This window comes from Chrysochloris asiatica, unplaced genomic scaffold, assembly GCF_000296735.1.
Source record: "Chrysochloris asiatica unplaced genomic scaffold, ChrAsi1.0 scaffold00293, whole genome shotgun sequence".
Lineage (NCBI taxonomy): Eukaryota > Metazoa > Chordata > Mammalia > Afrosoricida > Chrysochloridae > Chrysochloris > Chrysochloris asiatica.
The window spans coordinates 1435932-1447147 of record NW_006408811.1 but is presented as its reverse complement, the minus strand read 5'-3'; the positions used below and the strand labels follow the sequence as shown (position 1 = coordinate 1447147).

The 11216-nt window shown below is 44.5% G+C and overlaps 1 protein-coding gene across 1 annotated transcript in view; it reads right to left on the bottom strand.

Moving 5' to 3' along the window:
- Nucleotides 1–8582: 8582 nt before the first annotated feature.
- Nucleotides 8583–11216, bottom strand: part of EGFLAM (EGF-like, fibronectin type III and laminin G domains) — a 204470-nt gene continuing 201836 nt past the window's right edge. Inside the window, exons 22-23 of the mRNA XM_006874680.1 lie at nt 10184–10287; nt 8583–8737 (exon numbers count right to left, since the gene is read on the bottom strand). Coding sequence (XP_006874742.1) covers nt 8583–8737; nt 10184–10287 — 259 coding nt within the window. The remainder of the gene's footprint in view (nt 8738–10183; nt 10288–11216) is intronic.

Here is an 11216-nt window from a genome sequence, read left to right as displayed (position 1 = left end):
TCAAACTCATCAGCTGCTCCTCGGAAAACCAATTCGGCAGGGGTGGGGAACCTTTTTCTGCCAAAGGCCATTTCGGTATTTATAACATCATTAGCGGGCCATACAAAACTGTCAACTTAAAAATTAGCTTGTTGTATTTGGGCAAACATTTCATTGCTGTTGCTGCTAAGTGCCCTGGAGTTGGTTCCAATGCATAGCGATCATATATAGGGTTTTTGAGGAGTGGCTGGTGAGTTTGAACCAATGACCTGTAGTTCAAACCAAGATTGAGGTTGAGTGCTTATCCTATTGTGCCACACCAGGATTGTTGTTGTTGTTATTGTTAAGTGCTGTAGAGTCGATTCTGACTCATAGCGACCCTACATAGGGTTTCTGAGGAGCATCTGGTGAGCTTAAACTGCCAACCTTGCAGTTCAAACCAACTTTGCAGTCCAGTGCATTAATCTACTTTAATTCCCCTTAATGCCATGGTTGGAACTGAGTTGCCTTGGCAGGGCCAGACCAAGTGATTTCGTGGCCCTTTACAGGATATCAATTCCTGGTGCCTTGTTCTTTGCCAGTTCCTTCAGTGCACCTTGGACTTTGAAGGAATTGGCAAAGAACAAACTATGTGAAGTAAGAGTATTCTGGAACACTCAACTGTGCTCATGAGGAATCTATACATGGACTAAGAGGCAGTTGTTAAAACAGAACATAGGAACACTGAATGGTTTAAAATTAAGAAAGGTGTGCTACAAGATTATATTCTTTTACCATACTTATTTAACCTGTATGTTGAATAAATAATCCAAAAAGCTGGGTTATATGAAGAAAAACGTGGCATCAGGATAGGAGAAAGACTCATTAACAACCTGCGATATGCAGATGATACAACCTTGCTTGCTGAAAGTGAAGAGGACTTAAAATATTTACTGATGAAGATCAAAGAGCACAGCATTCAGTATGGATTACATCTCAATGTCAAGAAAACAAAAATCCTCACCACTGGACCAATAAACAACATTCTTATCAATGGAGAAAAGATTGAAGTTGTCAAGGACTTCATGTTTCTTGGATCAACTATCAACACTCACGGAAGGAGCAGTGAAGAAATCAAATGATGTATTGCACTGGGCAAATCTGCTGCACAAGATCTTTTTAAAGTGTTGAAGAACAAAGATGTCAGCTTGAGAACTAAGGTGCACCTGACCCAAGCCATGGTATTTTCAATAACCTCATATGCATGCGAAAGCTGGATAGTAAATAAGGAAGACCATAGAAGAATTGATTCTTTTGAGTTATGGTGTTGAAGGAGAATATTGAAAGTGCCATGGGCTGCCAAAAAAACCCCAATAGATCCGTTTTGGAAGAAGTGCAGCCAGAGTGCTGCTTGGAGGCCAGGATGGCTAAACTTAGTCTCTCATACTTTGGATATATTGTTAGGAGGGACCAGTCATTGGAGAAGGATATCATATTTGCTAGGTTGGAGGGTCAGAGAAAAAGAGGAAGACCCCCAGCAAGATGGATTGGCCAAGTGGCAGCATCAGTGGACTCAAGCGTGGCAACAGTAGTGAGATTGGCCCAGGATCGGGCAGTGTTTTGTTCTGCTATGCATAAGGTCACTATAGGTCGGTACCAACTTGATGGCACCTAACAACAACAACACAGGATCACTGATTTGGAACTGACTTGAGGGCACGTAACAACAATAACAATCCTTATCGTAGCAGATGGCCAGGCAGAGGTGTATCTCAGGTATGGCAGGTTTGCCATCTACCCTAGATGCCTGTTGAGTGGGGAGGGGAGGTATCAATGAGTAGTTTTGATTGGCCATTGCACTTTCCCTACACAGCTGTGAGAGTTCCTGTAGCCATTGAAAATGAATTGCCATATGGCACTATTTTCCAGAGATGGGCCTCTGTCTCCAAGTCGCTCTCCTGATGGAGCTGCTGTGTGGCTCAAACCACCAACCTTTCAGAGAGAAGTTGCGTCCTTCGCCATTGCGCCACTAGGGGCTCCATCTGTCAGATGGTTGGTTTTTTTTAAATGTTTTATTGTGAATTATGTGATAGTTTACATGGGAGAACATTAGTTTTACATTCATCCTATCGCATATCCTTTCATTGCCATGCTTTCAATCCCCTCCATGCTTCATTAACCAACCAAAGGGTGTACACTACAAGACTGCCCCCCAGTCGTCAGCACATAGCCCCTCTCCCTCTCTGTCTAAAGTCTCCAACTGCTTCATCTCTCCATGTCATTGTCTCTGCCTCCATCTCAGGCATCACTGCTTCTCTGCTCTTCTCTCTTCTCCCTTGATGGTCCCAAGGACATCCTGTCAGATTGTTTTGAAGAATTTCTTTTTTGCCTTTAATAAAATTAATCATGCACCCTTCTTAGTTTAGGATCTGGAATATAGCAGGGTGTTCCCAATTCCATCTTCAAGGGTAGCTATTGTATGTCCCTTACCGGGCAGGAGCTGGACAAAATATGGAGGGAATGAGAAGCAGCTAATGCTTCGCTCAGACCCCTGTCCAAAATATTGTCTTTCCACTTGGAGCTGGAATTCTCTATTTTCTCAGCAACTGGACCTCTGTGGGCTGCCCCTTGGCACTTCCATTCCAGGGTAGAGGGCCTTCTGGGGTGGGGGTGGGGCTATCTGTGCTCTGAGAGTGGCTGGGGCCCCTCCCACTCCCTATTCTTCTTCCTTTGGGAACTCACAGTGCTAAAAACAAGGGTTCTGAGAACCATTTTTTTCTGGGTTAAAGGTGAAAAATGCAGCGTTTCCTCCAAGTGGAAAGCACTTGGCCAGCCAGCTCCAGGCACGTTTCCGAGATCCTTCCTCCCACTCAAGGGCGGGGAGAGGGAGGAGGGGGGCGGAGGAAAGGCCAGGAGGGAAGTCGGAAGGAAAGCGCAAGTTACTCCCAAATCAGGGCAGTTAGTGTATGGAACCCGCAGGCCTGTTTGTGTTGGAGAGGGCCAGAGACTGGTTGGAACTAGACCGACCAGGAAATGAAAGCCAGATAAAACGGTGGGTTAGCAGGGCAGTCATTGAAGGCAGCTGACAGGCTGCAATCATCCAGGCACGCTGCCCTTCTGGGCTTCTGGGGTGGTGTGGGGACAAGGCAGACCCCCACATGTCTTCCCGGAAGAAGGTTGTTTTATTAGGAATCTTCACTTCCCTCACCCACCACAGCCACTCTTGCTTTGCAAGTTCAGGGGGATTTTCTCAGATCCTAACTGTGGGACAAAAGCTTTTCAGGAACCCATGCCTCACAGTCTCCTTCCTTCCTCTACAGGAAAGGGATTGCATCTGTCTATGAGCTAAGCTCATAAGCTGCTCCCCAAACCTCTCTGGAGCTCGCCTTTGCCAGCATGCCTCTCATCTGAGCAGCTACCTAAAGCCATGGCACTCATCCCATCTCCCTGCTCGCCCTCCTCCTCACAACAGCCCAACTGCCAAATGTCAGGCAACAGGTGGAAGATGGAGTGGAAGCAGGGCCCCAGTGGATGGCACTGGCAGCTGCCTGGCCAGATGAGGTGGCACAGACACCCCCGCCCCCCAGCCCAGCTGTCCCTGCATGAGAATTCATCCTTAACCTTGTTCAATTTCTTGCAACTAAGTGGACTTACTCGATTGCATTCCTGGCTTTGACTTTTCATCCACCCTGTATCTATACCCTTTCTCCCACATGACTTTGTAGTTCTTATCACCTCCAGTGTTTCTCTGCTATTTGTAAGGTTTTTGGTGACTAAATATTTGGAAATAGATTCTCACTGCTTCTTCCTAGTCTGTCTTCGTCTGGAAGCTCATCTGAAACCTGTCCACAATGGGTGACCCTGCTGGTATTTAAAATACCAATGGCATAGCTTCCAGAATCACAGCAACTCACAAGCCACCACAGTATGACAATCTGACAGATGAGTGGTAGGTGACCCAACAGAATGTGGAAATCATTGGAAAATATCTTTGATATCACATGTGAGTAAAGTTTTAATAAAGGTAATACAGAAATGGCTGCAAGCATACATTGACAGAAAACTTCCAGAGGTTCAAGCTGGATTCAGATGACGACATGGAACGAGGGATATTAATGCTTATGTCCAATAGATCTTGGCTGAAAGCAAAGACTATCAGAAAGATGTTTACTTGTGCTTTATTGACTACGCAAAGGCTTTCAATTGTGTGGATCATGACAAGCTATGTACAACATTGTGAAGTATGAATATTCCTGAACACTTAATTGTGATCATGAGGAACTCATATATAGACCAAGAGACAGTTGTTTGAACAGAACATGGGAACACGGAATGGTTTAAAATTAAGAAAGGTGTGCAACAGGGTTGCATTTTTCCACCATACTTCTTCAACTTGTATGCTGAGCAAATCATCTGAGAAACTTGGTTCTATGAAGAAAAACGTGGCATCAGGATTGGAGGAAGGCTCATTAACAACTTGCGATATGCAGATGATACAACCTTCCTTGCTGAAAGTGAAGAGGACTTAAAACATTTACTGATGACGATCAAAGAGCACAGACTTCAGTATGGATTACATCTCAATGTAAAGAAAACAAAAATCCTCACCACTGGACTAATAAACAACATTCTTATCAACGGAGAAAAGTTTGAAGTTGTCAAGGACTTCATTCTTCTTGGATCAACTATCAACACTCATGGAAGCAGCAGTCAAGAAAGTAAACAATGTATTACATGAGGCAAATTTTAAAGTGTTGAAGAGCAAAAATGTCAGCTTGAGGACTAAGGTGCACCTGACCCAAGTCATGGTATATTCAATAACCTCATATGCATGTGAAAACTGGGCAGTGAATAAGGAAGACTGTAGAAGAATTGATGCTTTTGATTTATAGTGTTGGAGGAGAATATTGAAAGTGCCATGAGCTGCCAAAAGAACCAACGCATCTGTGCTGGAAGAAGTGCAGCCAGAGTGCTCTTTGGAGGCCAGGATGGCCAAACTTCGTCTCTCATACTTCAGACATATTGTCAGGAGGGACCAGTCGCTGGAGAAGGATATTATTTGTGTTTGGTAAAGTGGAGGGTCAAAGAAAAAGAGGAAGACCTTCAGCAAGATGTATTGGCAAAGTGGCAGCATCACTGGGCTCAAGCATGGCAACAATAGTGAGGTTGGCCCAGGATAGGGCAGTGTTTCCTTCTGCTGTGACTAAGGTTGCTATGAGTCAGTATTGACTCGATGGCACCTAACAACAACAAATCACCTACAGTGAGATGGATTGGCAAAATGGCAGCATTAATGGGCTCAAGCGTGGCAACAATTGTGAGGTTGGCCCAGGTCCGGGCAGTGTTTCGTTCTGTTGTACATAGTATTGCTATGAGTCGGTACTGACCCGATGGAGCCAAACTCGATTTCTTCATCTCTTGAGTTTATCCATTTACTGTCAAGTCAACTTTCACTCATGGTGACCCCATGTGTGTCAGAGTAGAACGGTGCCCCACAGGAGTTTTTTCAAAGGCTGGTTTTTTAGAAATAGATTGTTCGGTTTTCCCTCTGAGGTCCCTCTGTGTGCATTCTAACTGCCCAACCTTTTGGTTAGCAGCCATGGGAATTAACCATTTGCATCACTTGGACTAATTTAGTGAAGCCTGTGTGAACCAAAACTCAACAGCACTGCCTTGTTTCTTTGGATCTTAGAAGTTTTTTGTTTTTGCTTTTTTGCCTTTGACAGGGTGCAATCTTACCCTTTTTTTTTAATCTCTCATTTTAGTCAGAACTATTTATGTTTTCCTTCTCTGACCAGAGTGTGCCTTACATAGGTTCCAGTGTTCTAAGGTTTTATTGTAGTTTGTGGCTGAAGAGACCCATAGCAGCTCCAAAGCTAGGCCCTCAAAAGGCCTTCCCCGTTTCCTCTTGCCCTCTTGCCTGAGAAGGGCATGCTCAAGCTAGCCCACTGGTCCCAGGGTGAAAGACACATGGAGCAGATTCAAGTCACCTCCTCGTCCCAGTGGAGGCCATCTTAGCTTAGCCAATTCCCAAATGTGTGAGCAAATCCAGCTGAGACCAGAAGAAGTGCCAAGTCAACCCCTGCCAAGCTGACTACACAAGATGTCTAAGTAATTCTTGTTGGGTGCCACTGTGCTCCTATGGTGGTTTGTTATATAGCATGACTACAGTGATAGGTCACAGATGTCCTTCCAGAGAAAACTGGGGCACGCCCAGCCTAAACTCTTTCCAGCTTTCCTGCTCCTGTGAACCCAGGCTTCACTAAATTGGTCAAAGTGATGCAAATGGTTAATTCCTGCAACCTTAGGACAAAAGATCTTCTCCTCACAACCACCTCTGCTATAAAATCGTCCTAAACCTGCTGGCTTTTGAAAGAGCTTTGCCTCTCACTTGGGAAATTCCATCGTACCCAGCTGTCTATGCTGAGCCTTCCCCTGCCTCTGCCGTCCTGGATCTATCAGGGTGTTAGCCCTCCATCTGCAGCTCACCCAGGAGGAGAGTGGTTCTGACTCCTCTTCAGTTTCAGCACACACTCCCAGGACCCTAGCCATGGGTCACTGCATTTGTCTCCTGATAACTCGCCTGGAAGAACAGCTCATCGACAACACAACTCTTCTGGCTTCAGCTCAGCTGAATACTTGGCTAAAATCACAATGAATTGTTTTGGCTGGAGACAATCTATTTAAAGGGTGTTGTAAAAGCAGCTCCTTTATATTTTGGGAAGTATTGTCTTCAGCAGTTTCCAAGGAAGAAGTCATAAAAGTGAGGCACTTCAGAGATGAAAGGACTCACCTTCTACCATGTGGCACTTCCCCCCCCCCCCCCCCCAATGACACTCATAAGGTGACAGGTGTGGGAGAGGATGAATTATGATGATTATTCCTGTTATTATTATTATTGCTCTTATTCTTCTGGCATGGAGGATCTTGGTCATCGAAGATTCCCAAGGGCAGGAAGTCGAAGGTTGAGGCACAAAGATGAACCCCTCTATTTATTTATTTGGAGTCCTGGTGTGGTGCTGTGGGTTAATGTGCTGGACTTTAATGTCAGTTTGAACCACAAGGTCCACAAGGTTGGTGGTTCAAGCTCACCAGCCACTCCTTAGAAACCCTATACAGGGTTGCTATGGGTGAGAAGAGACTCAATGACATTTAACAACAACACCACCTATCTATTTATTTTTTTATTTGAATGTTTTGTGTGCCTGAAAGCAGACTTTGCACAAAATCTATGCTCAAAAATCTATGCTGAATGAATGTTGTGTAAACAAGAGGAAAATGATGACTGGAACTCAAAGTCCTTAACAAGGACAACAATTTCTTGGATCTTATTTCACTCCTCTTAGGGGCAGTGTTCATCTCCCCTTTTCCTTAGTAACTCATGTCCCGGGGACCTGCCCAATAGCTCTGTCGAGGGTCACATGCAGGCACAGCAAAGGGGCACAGCTGGCACTTCAGAAGCAAGAAGCCTTACTTCTCTGGTTCTTGCCCAGGGCTTCCCCCTGCCAGCACCACCTTAGAACTGTCTTCCTGAGCAGAAATACTTATAAATGCAGATTGTTTGGGGTTCAGTTAGGGTTATGTCCTCTGCAAGAATCAGTAGTGCCTTCAAAGGACTGAATGAATGATGGGGAGGTCTAGCCTTTTCCTCCCCTTTAGTCAAGCGGATCCCAGATTTTCCTCCTTTCGTCAAATAAAAGTGACAGTGACCCACCTCAGCAACACAGGTGTCTTTTAATCTGCAATATCTGGAAAGCTTTATATTACCCACATTTACTGACAGAATCATCATCGCCCCAAACTGCCACCCAAGCTCCATATCCTACTTCAACTGACACAAAAACATCCCCAACTGGCACCAAAATGTCTTCCACAAAAAGTTTTTAGGAAAATGTGCAAATTCAGTGTTGCCCACCCAAACGTCCAAAAGTACACTGTGTGGACAGTCTGCAGCTATAAAAATATACACATACAAAAGTACAGCTACAAAATCATGGTGCCTATTTTCCTAGATTTACATTATAAAAAGGACCAAAGGTTAACTTTGTGGGGAACATTATGATCCTATATTTAGCCTTCTCCCCCATTATTTTCATGGAATAGTCAGAGTACATTGAACAGATGGTGAGGTGCTAAGAGGGTTAATCTGAACAATTCCTGGGCCAAGGAAGGAAATGCAAGTACCAAGGTCACACAGTCAGTGTGCTGTCAGTGAGAATGCCATGAGTCATGGAAGGCGAGGCGTACTTTAATACTGTTCTTTGGGTTTCTTTCTTTTTTTTTTTTTTTTATGTACTGTGAGTCACAACACAGCCATTGCACTACAGCAGACAGGCGCTGGAATTTGTGTTGTGTGATCTCTCACAGCCACTACACATTCAATGGATAAAATCCAATGCTTCCTATACAGTGTTGCATTTGCTTTGGTCCACAGAGTATCAGCAGAGAAGGCCACCCGGGGAATCCTGTCTTGATTCTCAGTCTGTCATCAAGGTGTACTTGCTCCTTGATGAGGAGAAACACACCTGATCCCAGTGCCTCTGTGTGTGACATCTGGCAGGGTCTCCAGGCTTCAGGGAGTCTCAGAAACGAAGGCTCTGTCCCTTGGGAGAGGCCAGCTGGTGTTACTTGGATCCACATGTGTTGATGTTTTTCCCATCCATGGCATCTTCCACAAGGGAAATGTGATAATCAGTGGACAGGGTGAAATGAGAAATGCAGCCCACCAGCCCTCTTGTGTATTGTCTGTTAGTGTGCAGAGCAATTTCCTTCATTCCACCTGCCAGGAAGCAAGAAGGCAATGGGGTGAGTCAATGGGGAGGTCTTCGGCAACAGAGGGTAGGGGTTCTCTTTATGGTAATTGAGTGCCTACTACTGAGGCACTCAATTGGCTCATAGGACAGTGAAGGCTGTGGGATGTGCTCAGGCTAACACATAGATCTATTTTATAATTATCTTTGAAAGAGAGGGTTGACATGGATTAATTTGATAAACAACTAGAGGACATGAGTACACACACCACACGTGACTTCTACATGACCAGAGACGTGAGTACACACACCGCACGTGACCGCTACACAACCAGAGACGTGAGTACACACACCACACGTGACCGCTACACAACCAGAGACATGAGTACACACACCACACGTGACGACCAGAAACGTGAGTACACATACCACACGTGACCGCTACACGACCAGAGACGTGAGTACACACACCACATGTGACCGCTACACAACCAGAGACATGAGAACACACACCGCACGTGACCACTACACAACCAGAAACGTGAGTATACACACTGCACATGACCACCACACGACCAGAGATGTGGGTACACATACCACACGTGACCGCTACACAACCAGAGACATGAGAACACACACCACACGTGACAGGCTACACAACCAGAGACGTGAGTACAAACACCACACGTGACCTCTGCACGACCAGAGATGTGAGTACACACACCGTACGTGACCCTACACGACCAGAGACATGTGTACACATACCACATGTGATCTCACGGCAAATATACCATCTTGAAACCAAATAGTATCTAGTAATTTTGCAATATTGTACAACATTAACACAATTACGGGAACAGGGAATAGTGGTAACTCTGAAACTAAAAGGAAACAGTGATATGTCAAAGGATGCCGAATGCTCTTTGTTAAATTCAGAAAACATCCTATGGCTTTTTTACAGAAATAGCTGCTCATTTTCATGTGCTCAAACTAATGGGTTATATGCCATTTACAGAAATACCACTCCCTTATAGTGCTATAAGATAAGCACGGGACTGCAAAGTCAGTATGAACTGCAAGGTCGGTGGTTCAAACCCACCAGATCCTCAGAAACTCTACAGGATCGCTATGAGTCAGTATCAACTTGATGGCCTTTAACAGTAACAAAAACATGTCTGAGAAGCTAGACAGATAGACTCTTCGTCCTCAGTTGGAGAGAATGCATGGAGCTATATTTAGAAGGTCCTGCTCTATAAAGAAAAAAGCCTGGTTTTCCTGGTAGATAGGTCCAATGTACAAATGAATCTAAGTGATTCCCTTCCTGTCTTTTGTCATGAGTCAGAAGTTCAGGGAGTGGAAAAATGGGATAGCCTGAGAGCTTCCTGATTTCCAGGAATTTGCCTGATCCCATGAAGTGTGCAGCTACAAGAAGGCCCAGAACTGTAAGAAGTGGACAGGGTGTAAAGGTCACTCACCCACATACAGGTCTCCATTGATGTTGAGCTGCCTCATTATGCCAGGTGACTTGCCTGTTCTGGCCCCATAGTCGTCCACAGTTATCTTTCCTGACTGGCCATCCCTGTAAAAATCACCACCAGTTTGTTTTTTTTTTTCATTTCAATACAAATGTATTCAAGTATCCACTAGGTCCCAGACACTGTGCTAAATGATGATGCTACAAAACCCAAACGATTGGTCTTAGACCTCAATGAGTTTCTCGTCTACTGAGAACAGCAAATCGAATTACTACTAATGGCATAATGGCACCACGCTATGGTGAAAGAAGGCCTAGGGTGCTTGCTTCTTTTAGCAGTGAAATGACAAAGAACCTAGACTGTGGAGAGGTGGTTATTGGGGGGACAACTCTAAAAGGTGAGTTTTGAAGATTAGGTAAATCAGGTGAAGGAAGAGGGGAAGGCTGATGCAAGAAACCAAAGTAGGAATCAAGAAAGAAAAAACAAATATAATGAACATAGCAAATAATGGAGGGTAACGATTAAGCCAAAAGCAGCTAGCAAAGAATATCACAGCGGTTTAGCATATATTCTGAAGGTAAGCAGAGGAGTTTCAAGAGCTTTAAGACAGAGCCCAGGGGAAGAAGAGTGGGGGTGACAAGGTGAGATTTATTTTTTTAAATAGTCAATTGGTTTTATTTTTGTTGCTGTTGCTGAGGATATACAAAACAGAGCACACACCAATTCAACAATTTCTATATGCTTAACTCAGTAACACCATTAGCCATTTTCACCCCACTTTTCCAAGTTGTTCCCATAACCATAAATCCACTGCCCTCTACACGTCCCATCTACCTTTCTAAGTTGCTGTTGTCAATTTGACTCACACAGATAGATCTGAAAAGAGAACATGCTCAAGGCATTCTTCACCAGTCAACTTACACAACGGTTTGGTTTTAAGAAGACTTCACGGGATACTATTTTCTTTTAAAGAGTATCAGTCGAACTGTTGTCTGGAGAGTGGATTCTGGATGGGAGGGTGGGAGACCCGAAG